The sequence below is a fragment of the Heterodontus francisci genome, chromosome 37 (genome assembly GCF_036365525.1).
Source record: "Heterodontus francisci isolate sHetFra1 chromosome 37, sHetFra1.hap1, whole genome shotgun sequence".
In the NCBI taxonomy this organism is placed as follows: domain Eukaryota; kingdom Metazoa; phylum Chordata; class Chondrichthyes; order Heterodontiformes; family Heterodontidae; genus Heterodontus; species Heterodontus francisci.
The window spans coordinates 11,799,512-11,818,366 of NC_090407.1; the positions used below are offsets into that span (position 1 = coordinate 11,799,512).

At 43.5% G+C, this 18,855-nt stretch overlaps 1 protein-coding gene across 2 annotated transcripts in view; it reads right to left on the reverse strand.

Annotated features, from left to right (window-relative positions):
* The window catches only part of espn (espin), a 135,712-nt gene that overhangs the window by 78,552 nt on the left and 38,305 nt on the right, over positions 1-18,855 (reverse strand). For both annotated transcript variants that reach the window (XM_068017116.1, XM_068017115.1), the window contains exons 4-7: positions 17,858-18,040; positions 12,845-12,976; positions 3,383-3,602; positions 547-815 (exon numbers count right to left, since the gene is read on the reverse strand). In XM_068017116.1, coding sequence (XP_067873217.1) covers positions 547-815; positions 3,383-3,602; positions 12,845-12,976; positions 17,858-18,040 — 804 coding nt within the window. The remainder of the gene's footprint in view (positions 1-546; positions 816-3,382; positions 3,603-12,844; positions 12,977-17,857; positions 18,041-18,855) is intronic.

An 18,855-nucleotide genomic window follows, 5' to 3' on the forward strand; every position in this document is an offset into this window, starting at 1 on the left:
TCCTCTTTCTGTTCTCCAGCTCGGTGTGGCGGACCTCACTTGGTTTCACTCTTTCCTACGTGATTCCAGCCTGTGCATCTCCAGTAATGGCTCCTCGTCATGTCTCCTGCTTCATTAGCACCGGAGATCCCCAAAGTTTCTTGGCCCCCTCCTCTACCAGCTGCCCCTCAGGTGACAGAAACCCTAGACGATTATTCAAGCCACTATCCCAAAAGTGTCTAATCCCTCAGGTACTCTTGTTGCAAGGAGCTCCTCCCTTCAGGTTAATCTTTTGTTTCTGTGACTGATGCTCTATTTAGATGTTTTGTTGGACAATTATCATGTACATTATATATTTGGTAAAAGTCTGAAATAAAATTGTTAAAAATAGTAACAGACTATAAAGGTCACATTCAGTGGAAGCCCACATTAACCCTTAATCTGCCGCCTGCACCACCTATCGTGTTCTGCCTGCCAACTTCCTGCTTATTCAGCTAAATACAACTTATTTCTATTAAGAGATGCTCTGATGCATGGCTGCCATGGTAACTAATAGAGAGTCCTCACCTCGTGTTTTTTTGGCTCTTCATTATCGGCACGTCGAAGATTACTCTTCGTGTGTGCGTACATTTCTGCGGAAGCCTGGGTCTCCGGGGGGGTTGGTGCTGGGTAGCTTGGGGGTGGTGGCGGTGGGTCAGAGGTCACTGGCAGAGGAGGGGCAGGGAAGGTGGGAGGTGGCGGAGTAGCCTTGACTCCAACTGCTATGTTCTTCCGCGGGCTCACCTCGGGATTCAACATGTTCATGTACGTGTCCATGTCTGTAATAACTGATGACCCTGGGAACAAGGGAAGACAATCAGAATCCAGGAGAAATATGGACATCATGGAAAAACAAACTACAGTTAGTGCTTTTATGCAAATGGAATCCATCGAATGTGTTTATCTCGCCTATTTAAAGGGACTTCATCTTAATTGCTTGAAATGTTACAAGTGATAGCTCCATACATACTAATGTCTCTCAATCTTCCTTTGTTCTATGTGTTAGTAATACTAATCTGTGGCACTTTGGGCGCAAACATTTTGAGTAGAACCCCCTCTAATATGACATTAGCAGCACTCCCAGTTGTTGTTCAAGACAGCATTTCTCACTGAGTGCCTGCTCCCAGATTGTCTCTCAGACTGCAGTTATAAACCAACGTGTCAGCCTAAGTTTAGTGGATGAAGGTTGTAGGTTCGCTCCTCGGAGTCTGAAGGTTGTAGGTTCAGTTCCAACTCCAGAGACCTGAGTGCATAACCTCAGCTGGCAATTCAGCTGCACTGTCGAAGGGACTGTCTTTCCGATGAGACTTTAAGCCAAGGCCCTGTCTGCCTCCTCAGATTCTCCCTGCTTTCCAGACCAATATTTCCCCTTCAACCAACACCACCAGCAGATTATCTGGTCATTTATTTCATGGCTGTTTGTGGGATCTTGCTGTGTGCAATTGGCTGCCGCATTTCCCACATTACAACAGTGACTACACTTCAAAAGTACTGCATGGCTGTAAAGCACTTTGGGACATCCTGGAGTTGTAAAGCACTTCTGTCTGGCCACTGAGCCATGGAGACAAGCAAGGCCCTGAGTTTGATCTCTGATTTGTCTCAGATACACTGGCTGGAAAAACCAAAATCCTGGTACTCCCTACCTAACAACACTGAGGGACTACCTTCACCACACAAAGCGGTTCAAGAAGGCAGCTCGCCACCACTTTCTCAAGGGCCTATCAAGTGATAGGAAATAAATGTCAGCCTTGCCAGCGATGTCCACATCCTGTGAATGAATATGACCTCAGAGTAATACTGGCCTATGGTGTAATTTTCCTCTCAATGATTTGTCGATACCGATACTGATACTGACTGTGGAACTGGGCCCCAGCGTATATCACTACCTTCAGAAGAGCAAAGAATAGGTAGGAAAGCCAGCAAGGAAAGATAGAAGGAACAAAACTCCCTTTACGACATTGATACGGCTATTCACATGAATATATTTCCTGTTTAATGATTCAACATTTCTGGGACACTAAAGCACAGCACAAGATTTTAGAGATCTGTCGTCACCCTTATTCGAAGTTGCATTCAGCATTGCAACTCTCACCAGCTTCAGAAATTTTAGGTACTAAGTGTGAGGTATTGTTAAACGAGAGGAGGAAAGATAGAGCCGTCTGCCAGGTCAGAATAAATCCAGAAGGCTCTGGGCTCATTGTGTTGCATTACTTGAATACAGAGTTGCCCGTATCCAGTCTGTAAGAGAATATGAATGAAACCTATTCAATTTGTATGGACATCCTTAACACCTGAGAGAATGAGAGAGGGTAAAACCTGAATGATATAGTGAAGGTCAGCACCTCAACTCACTGCCCAAAGTTGCTGTTCATTTAATATATATATATATATATATATATATATAAATAAATATATATATATTATACACCCACATCCCATGAACGAATAAAAAAAACACATCCACAGAGTGAATGGTAATGTGTGTAATTTTTCATACTACCACTAGATGGAACCAGCACCTCACTATCCAACCTCAGTCGTAATTGTGCCTGTACTTTTATTTGAGCTTGTTTGTAATGACATTTGGTGGGCAAAGCTTTAACAGACGTTTTTAACCATCTTTGCCACCTGCAGAGCAAGATTTCAATGCTCCTAAATGTGTTCTTCCTTTTTCGCAAATCAATGTACTAACGTGTATGAGCAGACATGAGAACAAGGTAGCTTACCAACAGCAGCTGTCACAACATTTTAACTCTTTAATAATTGCAATGGGATTTATAGAATCACAGAATAATATAGCACAGAAAGAGCCCATTCGGCCCATTCTGCCTGTGGCAGCTCTTTGGTAGAATTATCCAATTGATCGCATTTCCTTGCTCTTTCCCCTTAGCCCTGGAAATTTTTTCCCTTCAAATATTTATCCAATTCTCTTTTAAAAGTTAATCTTGAATCTGCTTCCACCACCCTTTTGGGCAGTGCATTCTCGATCACAGCTCGCTGTGTAAAAAAATGTTTCCTCATGTTGCCTCTGATTCTTTTGTCAATCAACTTAAATCTGTGTCCTCTGGTTTTCGACTGTTCTGCCACTGGAAACAGTTTGTCCTCATTTATTCTATCGACTCTATACATGATTTTAAACACCTCTATCAAGTTCCCTCTTAAACTTCTCTGCTCTAAAGAGAACAATCCCAGTTTCTCCAGTCCCTCACCCCTGGTATCATTCTAGTAAATCTCTTCTGCGCTCGATCCAAGACCTTGACATCCTTCCTAAAGTGTGTTGCCCAGAATAGAACCCAATACTCCAGCTAATTCATCCGATCAATGGGAATAATCAAGTGTCACGACACACAATACTGATCAACACCTTGTCCTTGGCTTTGCGGGTTGCTCCTCTTCTCTCTCGTACTGGACTGGCTTGAGTGGCAGGAGTCATAGTTGGACAGAGTGCTGGATGGTGAGCCCATGTCAAAGCGAGCCTGCTGCTGTGATGAGGTGGTGGTGTTGGGGGAGGACATTCCAGAGTCAAGCTGCTTGTATTCAAGATCTATGGACGGGTCTCGAGACAGGACCCGGTGCTCCACGCTCTGAAAGAAGACAGAAGGCTGTGGTAAGAATAACTCATGTGTGCCAGTATCATGCATTTCAAAGTTTCTTGTTGCTTCCTGTCCTTTTCCAGATGTGCTCACTCAGTCCCTCATGCCAGGGTGCACTTTCATTCTTCCCGAGTGTATCTAAACCAACTGTGACTGGCCATTGAGCTGAGTCCAATCCCAACATCCACACAGACACACTGCTCCCCACCTTCCAAAAGGAGTCACTGAGGTTTCAATGGAATGAGAATCCATAGATAACTGCCCAGGCAGTGAAGAGGGACAACTACTCCAGTGAATTAAGACCAGGAGTGGAAATCCCAATAGATTTTGCCCTCCATGCATGAGTTGCTGAGGCCAATTGCTACACTCCACTAACACCCAGTTCAAATCAGCTAAATCAATATAGACCAAGATTGATCGCTGGACTTCCTTACTCAGTGCCTTCCATAGGATGCATTTATCCACTGACATCAGGGCCATTTAAAGAGGACACAAATAGTAAACAAAATATGCTGCAACCATTCTATGATTCTATGAAAAGATATTTGCAGAAACACATGAGTCAAGCACGTACATTGTGGATTTAAGTAGAGGAATATAGGTTAGTTACAAAAACGTCTGTAACTATGGGAATAGAGAGTTAGATACAGCGCGTGAAAACATAATATGTGGAAACCCTATATATTGTACTGGTACTATTTTCAACTTCTAGAAACAGCAAGCTGTGTAAATGGACTACATTTAAAAGGAGCAAATAAATTACTGCAGTTTTACATGATATAAGTATTGCCGTTAGGCTTCAGACCATTTGGTAAAAAAAGGATGAGGTCCTAAAAGCAGAATATAGGGAGCTAGGAAGTAAGTTGAAAAATAGGACCTCAAAAAGGTAGTGATCTCAGGATTACTACCAGTGCCACGTGCTAGTCAGAGTAGAAATAGCAGGATATATCGGATGAATACGTGGCTGAAGAGATGGTGTGAGGGGGAGGGTTTTAGATTCCTGGGACTTTGGGACCAGTTCTGGGGGAGGTGGGACCAGTACAAACTGGACGGGTTACACCTGGGCAGGATCGGGACTGATGTCCCAGAGGCAGTACTTGCTAGAGTGGTTGGGAAGGGTTTAAACTAAAATGGCAGGGGGATGGGAACCTTTGCAAGGAGTCAGAGGAGGGGGGATCAAGGACAAGAACAAAAGACAGTAAGGGGAATAAGAAAAGTGATAGGCAGAGAAATCAAGGGCCAGAATCAAACAGGGCCACAGTGAAAAATAGTGGGAAGGAGACAAGTAATGTTAAAAAGACAAATTAAGGCATTGTGCCTCAACGCGTGGAGCATTCGCAATAAAGTGGATGAATTAATCGCGCAAATAGATGTGAACGGGTATGATATAGTCGGGATTACGGAGACATGGCTGCAAGATGACCAGGGATGGGAAATGAACATCCAGGGGTATTCAGTATTTAGGAAGGACAGACAGAAAGCAAAAGGCGGTGGAGTTGCATTGCTGGTTAAAGAGGAAATTAACACAATAGTAAGGAGAGATATTAGCTCTGACGATGTGGAATCTGTATGAGTAGAGCTGAGAAACACTAAGGGGCAAAAAAAGGTAGTGGGAGTTGTATATAGACCCCCCAGACTGTAGTGGTGATGTTGGGAATGGCATTAAACAGGAAATTAGAGACGCATGCGATAAAGGAACATCTGTAATTATGGGTGAGTTTAATCTGCATATAGATTGGGCAAATCAAATTAGTCACAATACCGTAGAGGAGGAATTCTTGGAGTGTATACGGGATGGTTTTCTGGACCAACTAGAGAACAGGCCATCCTAGACTGGGTATTGTGTGATGAGAGAGGAATAATTGACAATCTAGTGGTGTGAGATCCCTTGGGGATGAGTGACCATAATATGATAGAATTCTTCATCAAGATGGAGAGTGACGTAGTTGATTCTGAGATTAGGGTCCTGAATCTTCGTAAAGGAAACTACAAAGGTATGAGGCGCGAGTTGGCTATGATGGATTGGGAAACGTTACTTAAAGGGATGATGGTGGATAGACAATGGCAAACATTCAAAGAGCGCATGGATGAACTGCAACAGTTGTTTATCCCTGTCTGGCGCAAAAGTAAAACGGGAAAGGTAGCCAAACCATGGCTTACAAGGGAAATTAGAGATCGCATTAAATCCAGGGAAGAGGCATAAAAATTTGCCAGAAAAAACAACAGACCTGAGGATTGGGAGCAGTTTAGAATTCAGCAAAGGAGGACCAAAGGATTGATTAAGAAGGGGAAAATAGAGTACGAGAGCAAGCTTGCTGGGAACATAAAAACTGACTGTAAAAGTTTCTATAGGTATGTGATGAGAAAAAGATTGGTGAAGACAAATGTAGGTCCTTTACTGTCAGAAACAGGGGAATTTATTATGGGGAACAAAGAAATGGCTGACCAACTAAATGCATACTTTGGTTCTGTCTTCACAAAGGAGGACACAAATAACATACCAGAAATGTTGGGTAACACAGGGTTTAGAGAGAGAGAGGAACTGAAGGAAATCAGTATTAGTAGAGAAATGGTTTTGGGGAAATTGATAGGATTGAAGGCCAATAAATCCCCAGGGCCTGATGGTATGCATCCCAGAGTACTTAAGGAAGTGGCCCTAGAAATAATGGATGCATTGATGGTCATCTTCCAAGATTCTATAGGCTCTGGAACAGTTCCTACAGATTGGAGGGTAGCAAATGTAACCCCACTATTTAAAAAGGGAGGTAGAGAGAAAGCAGGGAATTATAGACTAATCAGCCTGGCGTCACAGTGGCGCAGTGGTTAGCACCGCAGCCTCACAGCTCCAGCGACCCGGGTTCAATTCCGGGTACTGCCTGTGTGGAGTTTGCAAGTTCTCCCTGTGTCTGTGTGGGTTTCCTCCGGGTGCTCCGGTTTCCTCCCACATGCCAAAGACTTGCGGGTTGATAGGTAAATTGGCCATTATAAATTGCCCCTAGTATAGGTAGGTGGTAGGGAAATATAGGGACAGGTGGGGATGTGGTAGGAATATGGAATTAGTGTAGGATTAGTATAAAAATGGGTGGTTGATGGTCGGCACAGACTCGGTGGGCCGAAGGGCCTGTTTCAGTGCTGTATCTCTAAAACTAAAACGTCGGTAGTGGGGAAAATTCTAGAGTACATTATCAAAGATTTTATGGTGAGGCCACACCTGGAATATTGTGTGCAGTTTTGGTCCCCTTATCTGAGGAAGGATGTTCTTGCTATAGAGGGAATGCAGCGAAGGTTTACCAGACTGATTGCTGGGATGGCAGGACTGACGTATGAGGAGAGATTGAGTCAGTTAGGATTATATCCGCTGGAGTTCAGAAGAGTGAGGGGGGATCTCATAGAAACCTATAAAATTCTAACAGGACTTGACAGGGTTCATGCAGGACAGATATTCCTGACGGTGGGGGAGTCCAGAACCTGGGGTCATAGTCTAAGGATATGGGGTAAACCTTTCAGGACTGAGATGAGGAGCAATTTCTTCACCCAGAGAGTGGTGAACCAGTGGAATTCGCTACCACAGAAAGCAGTTGAGGCCAAAACATTGTATGTTTTAAAGGAGTTAGATATAGCTCTTGGGTCTAAAGGGATCAAAGGTTATTGGGCGAAAGCGGGAACAGGTTACTGAGTTGGATGATCAGCCATGATCATAATGAATGGTGGAGCAGGCTCGAAGGGCCGAATGGCCTACTCCTGCTCCTATTTTCTATGTTTCTATTAGCTTCTCCCTCCCAAAGCAACAATTTATGGGCCCCCTGACCAATATACAGAGGATTAATGTAATTGTTCTACCTGGCACTTATAATTTGTTCCTGGTACCCGGATATTTTACAACGCTCCACCTTAGCTGGAAACAGGATTATTCCTGGTGTTTCAATCCGATTTATTCCCAGTATTTTGATCAGATGTAGCTTTTTTTTTTCTCTATTATTGTGTCAATTTCTCCCATCCTCCTAGTCCTGGATCACACCTGAGATACAATTTCGGGCACAATTTCCTGAAACCCCAGCAAATCCCTGAATGCACCAATGTGAATTTACTACTTCGCTAAGTCAGGCTGCCAGTTTAATATCAATTTGTAGCAAAATCGGAACAGTTTGCTGCTGTACATATGTGGGCACAAAGTGATCAACTTATCTCACACAGAATTCTTGCAGTTGTGGCAGAGTAGGATCCGTTTTATCATTTGGATAGCAGGTTAAACCATCTAAAGGATCTCATGATGTTGAAGAACAGGGAGCTCTCCCCACCACCGTCCACATTGCACCAACTTCCATCCCTCAATAAATGCTGCCAAAACAGATTAACTGGTCAATTACTTCAGCGCTGTTTGTGGGATCTTGCCATGTGCAAATCGGCTGCTGCATTTGCCTGCATAACAGCGACTGTACTCTGAAAAGTAATTCACTGGCTGTAAAGTGTTTTAGAACATCCCGGGGCCACATTAAACATAATTTTTTGTTTTGTTTCGAGTCTATCAGTCTGGGATGAGTTCAAACCCAAGTTTGAGAGGTTTTAAAAAAAAGACTTGCATTTATATAGCATCTTTCACAACCACTGGATGTCCTAACATGCTTTTCAGCCAATTAAGTACTTTTGTAGTGTTGTAATGCAGGTTTGCAAACAGCAAGCTCCCGCAAATAGCAATGAGGTGATGACCAGATAATCTGGTTTTGTGATGTTGATCGAGGGATAAATATTGACGGGGATACCGGGGAGAAACTCCCCCATGAACAGACCATATAAATCTTGCACTCTGAGTCTTCAAGTATCTCAATTTTCAACCTGATTGAAAATTATAAAAGCTGTTTAGGATTAAAATCTTCTCAAGTCTCACTGCAGTTGGAATAAAATAAACCAGCCAATGCCTCAGCCAGCAATTCAACAAGTCAATGTTCGCTTTGTTACAGTACTGAAGTCTGCATTGAATCAGCACACTGTACAATCACCCCTTTACACAAGGAGGCTTGTTCGCAATCTTAAGATCGAAAAATGTTAATCATACATTTTCAGCTGAAAGATCTTCTTAAAGTTAATGTGACCTACCTTTTCTGCGTCCATTAAACTATTTCCACAAAGTATCACCATCTTCACTACCTCAACATATAGTTCAGACAAAAGTTGCTTACATTGCCCATAACTTGCTGAATACTGAAAGCTTCCAAGGGAAATCGTGTTCCTTTGCAATCTTGTATGGTCCGAGTTGGAGTTGGAGTTTCTATATATGTGCGAGAGAAGGCTACAACCACCTATATATCCTCAGGAGGCACACATAATGTTCCCTTAGGGACTCATGGCAAAATAATTAGGCCTTTTGTTAACAGTTTTTCAGATACCATATAACTAGCTCCATTCATTAACACCTTCACTGCTGAGGCTGTTAGAAATTTAAAGAATAAACTTTATAATTTTCCTTTTGCAGATGGCACCAAGCTGCTTAAATCTCTCATGTACATTTAAAAATGTTGCAACTTGGCTATTTATAAACCCAGCATCCCGACCGGTCAGTGCAAAGAACAGTTCCATTCTCCACTTGAGCACTCAGTGTGATACTTCCCCTCATTTTAATTCTCTGTGAATACCACAATCAAAGATTGAACTCAGTGCAAGAGTAGAGACTGCAATGCTGCTTTGCATGTTAAAATACAGGAAAGTATTTAATGAGAAGGGGCAATTTGTTCCATCAAGCTCACTCCGTGTTTTCTCTTTGATGTCTTTTGCTGGGCTGTGATCCTGTGATGGTGGGGTGGGTGGGGGCAGCTGTCCTCCTCCCCACTACGGGTACCAAGAGTGGCCATTCCTTATTCCCGACAGTAAGAGGATGATTTTGCAATGCCACGCTCCCAGTAGGGAGCTGGGATCCCAGCAATTATGGATTGGAGAATCGGAGCATTTTTTTCCCCAGCTCCTTCTCTCATCCTCACTGCATGTGTGGCTTCATGCTAGGAGGGCAGGATCATGGATACATCCCTGAAGTAGCAACTGACTATTCAACCACAGACGTCATCACAGACGAGACCAATCCTTTTCTTTCCTGACAATCTGTTTCCAGCGGGAATTACCAGGGACAATAAGGAGTGCCTTGGGGTGGGGCTGAAACTAAGGTAGCACCACAAGTATCGCCCATCTGGGAGCAGCTAATTCATCAGAGCTTGGCAATGAAACCTTAAACCTTCTTACTGGATGGCTCCCTGCTACACCACAGTGTGCCTTCTCCCACCAGGCAGCAAAACCAACTCCCTCAAAGAATCTTGCTCAAACCATCATGTTATAGATACTGGTGGAATTGAATGAGCTCAGAATGAAGCTCCAAATCTCTGAAGAAGTCGCTCCCTGACACCCAAAGTCTTCAAGATATTAAGGGAAACCAATAGGGCAGATCAGGAGAAACCATATTCACTGGTTGAGGAGTCTCAGACTCAGAGGTACAGTCCAAAAATTTGAGCCAGACCTTTCAGGAGTGAAAATAGGAAACACTTCTACACACAAAGGGTGGTAGAAGTTTGAAACTCTCTTCTGCAAATAGCAATTGATGTGAGATCAATTATTAATTTTAAAATGGAGATTGATAGCTTTTTGTTATCCAAAGGTATTAAGGGATATGGGGCAAAGGTGGGAATATGGAATTAGGTCACAGTTCAGCCATGATCTCATTGAATGGTGGAACAGACTCGAGAGGCTGAATGTCCCACTCCTGTTCCAATGTTGCAATCACACAAAAATTCCAGGACTGCAGTGTATATAAGGAATGTTAAGACTGCACAACCTGCAGGGAGACTTGTCCATTGGGAGCATATATTGGAGATTTGAGCATAAGCAACGTCATGAAACACAATCATGTACTGCAAGAGCAGAAATCTCCGATGGATGTTCTTGCTGGACACGGCTGAAGGCTATGTCTCAGTATCGCAATGCTGAAGACCTGCCTGATAAAGATCAGTCAGTCCTGCTCATCTGCTTTGTACAGACAATATTACAGCCCCTCCTACTTTCAGAGCCATGATCATTTATCTCTCTCAGATTCTTGCTGAAATCTGAAGGTAATGGAAGAAAACCTTCCCTGGGTTCTATATCTTTCATTGGCCATTAGTATTGGCTACTGTTCATATTCAATGGGCACCTTGGGTTCAGACTTTAATTCCAAAGCAAGAGTTTTAGCTTCAGTTTAGCTGATGGCCCTGCAAAGTGCTTTCCATGTCTTATGATGCTGTGGACAAGACTCCAGACTATCACTAGTTAGAGGCTGGAATAATACTGGCTTCCTTTGGTCTCATCTCTGGCTTAACACACGCCCTTCAAATGCAGTCCTAAAGTGGATCCTTGCCACACTGAGTCCTGCCCCAGATATGGCCAATGCAGCATAGCACAGATATTCTTTGTGTGGATGGTTAATTGGGCGTCCCCACTGCTCAATCTTTACTGCCCTACATGAAAAGAATACCTAGGTCACATTGTGGTTAAACAAAATACCAATGGAATCACAATGGCTACAGTTAAAAGAATGTTGTTTACTTTGGCCATCTTAGAACAGAGCTTACAGTTTACAGGTTCAAAAGATTACATTAATAAGAGGCTAAGTATGAGTTCCTCAATTCCAAACTTGGCACACGTCCATTCACCAATATTGATACAGCTGACTGCAAAGAGCTAGAGTTTTTCTCTTCTTCCAATTTACATGAGCCAGCCCGAGTACCTAAACTGCACAATGACTGGCACAAGAAGCACATTCTTTCCAAACACTGCATAGCATTACCCAGTGTTGGTAACTGGTCCTTAATCCTTAAATCCTAAATCTTCAGAGGTGTTATGAACTGAAATCAGATAATCCTTCAACTGTTCTGTGTGAAAAATATTTCCTCCTCAGAATCTTCAATGAAACTCGAGATTCTCATTCTCACAATAAAAAAATGACAACACCATGGCGGCACAGTGACGCAGTGGTTAGCACCGTAGCCTCACAGCTCCAGCGACCCGGGTTCAATTCCGGGTACTGCCTGTGCAGAGTTTGCAAGATCCCCCTGTGACCGCGTGGGTTTCCGCTGGGTGCTCTGGTTTCCTCCCACAGCCAAAGACTTGCAGGTTGACAGGTAAATTGGCCATTGTAAATTGCCCCTAGTGTAGGCAGGTAGTAGGAGAATTGAGGGAAGGTGAGCATGTGGTAGGGGACATGGGATTAATGTAGGATTAGTATAAATGGGTGGGTGATGGTCGGCATGGACTCGGTGGGCCGAAGGGCCTGTTTCAGTGCTGTATCACTCTATGACCATCAACTTGCAACGTAGAGTCAAGCTGCTACAGAAAGAGAATTCTCTTTTTCTTGGTAAAATAAACACCTTAGTTATCAGCCCAAATGTGCAAACAGATCCTTGCCAATTGAGTCCAACTCCAGAAAGCCCCAAGGAAGCCTGACAAAATATCCTTCGAGCACAGATATAATTGGATCTCCTGGCTGTGCAATCTTTATAATCCTAATACACCCAGCAGTTGTAGAGAACATTTTGTTGGGCTTCATTGGGAAAATAAACACCTTAGTTATTTGCTCAAGTGTGTGAATTTGAAGTATACCTTTTCTTTCTGTGTCCCCTTGTGCATTGGTAGAAAACAGGTAAATGGTTCCTGAACCTACAGGGTTTGAAAATGCTGAAGAAACGTTCAGAGTTAATAGATATAGGTAAACTAGAAAGGGTCTAATTATTAAAATTATCCGATACGCTTTGATAGGCCAACTTGGCAAATGCAGTAAATTATACAGACTTGACAGATCCCAAATTTGATCTCTGCTTTGATGTTGAGTTAATTGATTTTAGCCGGTGCAGTATTTCGATTCCCTGAGCTGCATGGGAGGGAGAAGATAAGAAAACATTGGCCAAAGTTCCCCCTCCCAGTCACTAACATGTGTGAACACCCAAGCAGGGACAAGATTTCACCCGGATAGCCCGCAGAGTTGTGGCATCACTGTTTCAACTAAGGATGGACACTTGAGTCAGGTATCAGACAGCCATGCTTGTCTGCGGAACGTGTAGCCAAATGCACATTGTTCCTATTAGGACCAGAACAGAGGAAAACATAGGAGGAACAATAAAATCATCCTCCAAACTGCAACTGCCCTTTGTGTGGTGTGAATCACAGGGACCTCCTCATAATTATGTCAGCCCGTTAACATTTCTCTCTTATATTTCTCTTACCATGTTCTCAACTGTCTTGAGATACTTGGCGCATTGACTGTGTCCATTGTAATCAGCTAGGTCTGCTGATGTGTAGCCATCATGATCACGAACACCCAGGTCAACACCATTGACCACCAAGATCTGACAACACTGTGGTGGAACAAGTGAATAGTAAGCATTTGGCATATCTGTAGAAAAGCACAATAAATGTTGCTGCTTTGGTTACAACACACTACCTGAGAACTCTCCAAACAAATCAGTAAGAAAATCAATTCTAACTAGAGTCCATTATTTACACAAGGAATGTTGCTATTGCATTCATTCTAGAAAATGGCAAAGTAATGCTGAATATTGTGCATCACACAATATAAACTGCATATGGTAACTGAGTTGGAACACAAGTATTTGTTTGAGTCATTTTGTTTTACACACATTAGAATGTCACCTAATATGCACTCTTTGGGCTGAATTTAAGGGCCGCAGCGTTGGCCCTGAACGCAGGCTAGAAAGCTGGGGGCAACCCCGCCGTGACAATTTCGGGCAGCCATGATGCAATTCTATGCATTCCAGGCAGTTAACTGCCTGGCATTGGGGCTGCCTGTCCTTTAAGGGTGGAGGTCCTGCCTCCAAGAGCTGCTGGTCAAACAGAGGGCCAGCAGCTCTTCATTACCAGCAGCATCACTGGAAGTAGTGGCCACTGCTGGGACTGCAGCCAGCCTGAAGCAACAGCAAAGGAGGAGGCCCCAGAACCACTCAGGCAGGCCCTGGTGAGGCAGGCAGGTGGGCAGGGTTGTTGTTGAGGGCGGGGGGGAATTCCGAGGGGGGCAGACCTTGCTGCAGGGTGGCCCGACCTGGTCCACAGAGTGCCCGATCAGAAGGGCTCCACCCCCTCTCCCCGAGTCCACAAGGAAGCCGCCAGGTTTTACTGGTCAGCCTCCTCATGGGGTGCAGGGTACCAGTGGGTGGCAGGATGAGGCCTTTAAGTGGCCCTTAATTGGTCACGTAAGGGCCTCAATTGGTCTTTGGGCAGGAAGGCCATCCACAATGGCACAGGGAAGGCATTGAGCACTCCACTACCAGCCTTCCATGGCCATTTTACTCTCTCCCCACCACCCTCCCCCTCTTCCCCTTCACCTTCAAGCCTATCCCTACAGGGCTGGTAAAACTCTTTCTCTCACTATTAGCCAACCTCTATCAGAAACATTCTATTATTTCCCTATTTTTTATTACTGTGCTTTCCTCTCTTGTTCCATCCATGCACCTAATGGTCCAACATAGACACCCATCCTCCTCTCTACAGGTGCTGAAATCCAAACTCACTGCACCATCCTGCACTGTATCTCATTCTTTCCCAGTAACAAACTTGTGGAACTCCTAATCTCCCTCAATCTTCCCTGTCCTCCTACAGTCTACAGGCAGTCCTTTAAAATGCAAGCCTAGTCTCGCTAAAACACTACTTATCTACACTACAATCTACCTCATCTTTGCAAATGTTGTGGTCTCCTGCACCATCGAAGGTAACCCCTTCCCTGGGTTGTAAAAGGATGTGCTGTTTTTCTATATATAATGGCCTCAAAGGCAGAAGCTCACTTGCATATTATTACACAAATGATTTTCTGAGTGTGCCTATGGCCTACAGTTTGTGAAATAAAAGATTGAAAAATGAACAAGTCCCTCATGGATCGATTGTTTAATATATGCAGGCAGAAAAACTGATAAACTGATAATGGTCCAATTGCCAAGGAAATAGTGGTGAGCACTTTATTTTGCTTAGAATGTCTCCCATTGGCATGTCATTGCTTAGCAACATAACCTGAGGACCACCTCAAGTGATAAAGGTTAAGATGCCCACCATCTGTCCAACCAGCTATTGTAAACTAACATATTTGTGGCTGGGTCACTAAGAGGGGCTCAGGGCTCTGTAATTTGAGGTTGACAATATCTTCTGTGCATCATTGTGTTTTCTCATTGAAAAAAAGATGCCAGTCAACAAGTATAAGAAAAAATGTAAGTCATTGTCCAAGTGATGAGACATTTATTCTTTTATTGGTGGGGGGCATGGAGTTTGTACTCACCAAATTGAAACTGGGGAATTGTTTCCTAGTTTTGATACGCAGTGTCACCATTAAACTCTCTCAGATCAAGTACTAATTAGACACAGAATCAATCTCTACTGTTCCCCAACATGAATAAGCCAGTTGTCTTTCCTATGAAACCATCCTTGTTGGTAAGAGAATGGTTTCCCAGTTTGTATCAGCATAAAAATACTCACCGATCAAAGGTCACACTGATTTAACTGTAGAATGCCCATATGAAGCACTATCTGTTGAGATAATTATCTCAGCAAGATTTCCAGTTTTGTGCTAAACTTATGGGCAGTTTTGCATTTTTTTGGACAAAAGACAACTTGAAATTTCCAGTAGGATTTTTAGAGCCTTCGGTCTTGGTTGGATTGCAAGGTTAAAAGGGGGAAGCATCTTGTTCCGGCCTATTGTACATACTGACTATAAAATGTTAACCATTATTTGGGAAGTGGGTGTGGGGGAGAGGGTTTGAAGTTAAGGGGGTCTGACAATCCTGAAGTTCACCCACTCCTCGCCTTGTCCTGCTATCATTTCTATTCTGGATTGGACAGCCTCGGTTGCCTTCTCCCTGGTTCCTCGCCTCTCACGCCCTTCGCTGTGAGCTACAGCCAGCTCCTATTAAAATCAGACTTTCCACTCAGAGACAGCCACATTAATAATGGAGCATCTTATACATCGGCTGTGGATTTTTAAAGAAAAATTTTTGGTTGAAAAGTAGGAGAGATCATTTGATAAGTAAACATCTTATGCATCAGGTAGTTCCCATCATGAAAGATTGCAGCTTTCAAAATCAGGTGTCTTTGTAGATTTAGTTGGCAGATAATTCCTCACACTGAAATTCTCTGCTTGGTTCAAGGGTGTTATTATCATTTAGGGACAATGGGGCAGAAAATCCACTGTCCACAATCCAGGCAATTACAGCGGGATTGTACCCACCAGTGCCCTCTGGAATTGGCACGGTCAATGGCCTCCTATGCATCCCCGAATCACTCTGCCCAACCGTTAGCGGCCATCTCTCCAGCTGCCTAGGCCCGGAGATCTGGAATTCCCTCCCTTATACCTCTCCACTTCTCTCTCCCTTCTTTATGAGGCTTCTTAAAACCTACCTCTTTGACTCAGCATTTGGTCACCTGTCCTAATGCCTCCTTTTGTGGCTCAGTGTCAATTTTTGTTGGATAACGCTCCTGTGAAGCGCCTTGTGACGTTTTCCTACTTTAAAGGCACTATATAAATGCAAGTTGTTGTTGTAACGTGGCACTGGCAGGTGGCTGCCTCTCTACAGGTGCATCTTGTTTGGTCAGCTGCCCCAAACTGCTCAGAAAATATTCAGCACGGTCAAGGTAGTTCCATTAACAAAAGGCAGGTGCTCGTAACTCCATCTAGTTGAAATAGTATTGACCATAACTCCACTCATACTGGAGTCACATTATCCCACCGATTCTCCCTAGAGTGGCACTGCATCATGTCCAGGGACACGGAGCCACAAGATAGACTGCAGTGAGATTCTACCATGTGACTCATACTGCAGTGACATTGAACTGCGTGATTCACACTTAGGTGATATTATGCCACGTGATCCAAACTAGAGTGATATTTTGTAGTCTGTAATTATGTTTGTGCTGCAATAAAATTACACTATATAATCCATACCCATTTCCTTTACTGAATATGAACAACATTTATGTCCAACTTTAATACTGAGCTTTAATTCACAGAGTAGTACAGGGACCTAGCCACATTCTGAATGTTTTATAACATGTTCGCTGGCATCTGTTTCCAGAAAACAGTCAGTCCCCAAAGGTTACTCCACCAGGAATATCACGTAACTTGAACCTGCCCAATTATGGTCTTGGCACCTGTTGCCGTGGGACACGATGACAGTCATTTACAAGATCACAGCAGGAAGTATATTACAGTAAGGGTGAGAAGAAAGATTACACAGATGTGCAGAGCTCACCTGGCATGGGCCATAGAATGTGAGTTTTATAGAGGAACGGAAGCCTAGGGGAGTACAAAGTTCTGTGCCATCAGTGTTATTAAAAGAAAGAACAACTCTTTCTTTCACTAATTTGCTTCCTCTGTGCCAGGAAATGCCAGTACCAGCTGGGTACTTAGTGCTCGTTCCAGTTTTCCTGCCATGGGCACATCCGGATTGTGGATGTGAAGCAGCTGCTCCCCAAGTAAATGGTCAAAGTGGCTCAGGGACGCACATAGATCTCGTGCATTGTCAAAGCTATGCTGGTTGTGAGCTAAGGGCCAAGGAGGGGTTTGCAGTGCTGAGTCACCAGAATGAGACCAGGGCTATAAACGGGTTAAATTATGAAGATGGGTCGCACAGAATTGGCTCGTATTTCCTTGAAGACAGAGTACTGAGGGGTGATCTAATTGAGTTGTTTAACATGATTAAAGGAGCCGATAGGGCAGATGGAGAGAAATGATTTCCTCTGGTAGGGGAGTCCAGAACGGAGTTAAGCTTCAGATCAACCATGATCTAATTTAATGGCAGAGCAGGCTTGAATAACCCTCCCCCAATCATTATTTTCTGAAGAATTCCTGTGGAAGAAAATAACTGTTTAATCACCAACTTAGGAACCTTGACCCAAAAATGTAGAAACATTCAGAGATAGTAAAATAGAAGCAACATTACAGAAAGTTTCACTCTGAGCTCAGTACTGTCCACGTTCATTTTCATCTATCTCTTTAATCTGTTAACTATTCTTTGACATGGACTCAGAGCAAAAGAATTGGACCTTGAATTTACAGTATAAACAGGCACTTAACTCCTTCTTCTGAAATTCCTGACATTGGCGCGGGGTGGGGAGTCAATAAAATTCAGCCCAGGAAGCTAAGCTAGGTAGAATATACCTTCCAGTGTTTAACTGACTCTCAACAATCTGTTATTCTATAGAAACTACACTTCGAATACATGCAGTGTTGTAAAACTTGCCTCTAGTTCCCCGTTCTCTGCAGCGTCATGTAACGGGGTGCCTCCCCAACTGTCCGCAACAATTTCACCTCCGTGAAGCAATAGCCAGCTGAGAACCTTAGCATGTCCTCGACTAGCAGCGAAGTGCATAGCTGTGGCCCCTTCATCATCCTGGTCTGACAGACTAATGTCTGAAAAACTCACCTGTGCAGAGAAGAGGAGGGAATGTAAGCAAGCAAAATGATCCTGAGAAAAACAATTTATCAATCGCACGTGGAGAGGCATATTAATATTACAATGATATTGTCCTGAACTTATTAACCAGTTTGTCTGCTGCTAAAGGACTAACGGTCTTAATCTTTGAGCAATCCCATAGGAATTCACTAGAATTTAGATCCAGGCCTGCAGTAGTCATGGTACAATACAGTAATTGCAAACATTCCGTAATGTTTCATTTTCCCAAGTCATTTTATAGTCACTCCTTTCCCCTACTTCTAGGTTTCCCACACCAAACAATACCTTGGCCAACAGATCAAGCAGGAAGGCGAACTGATCTCCAGGTCTCCGCCATTCCACCCCACAACCAGTCACTAGGGTGCATGAGAGGAGCTTATGATGGTGACCAGCCTTCCTCATCTCTGCAGGGCTTCATCCAGTGGTCTCCCCTAACGACATTGATGACATCAAGCACTCACCAACATCTGACCAGCTGCAGGCACAAATTAATGTTCTATCATCCCATGGTGTCCTGTCTTTCCAAACTAGTTTCAATCAAATATTGTTGACAGACTCACACAAGTGGAAGTAATTACTTTCTTTGGCTCTTGTAGATTGCTGCTCCGAAGGAGATCCACTGAGGTTTCATTTACTGGTTACCATACTCTCTCTGTCAGTATTCAACACCTGTTTAACTCTAGAACTCTTTTCATTGCTCTTTGTCCGGAGGAAGCAATAATCTGGATCAAGATCTCCACTTCAACCAATGTCAATTTCATTATGCATCTCACTTTTAAATCCTT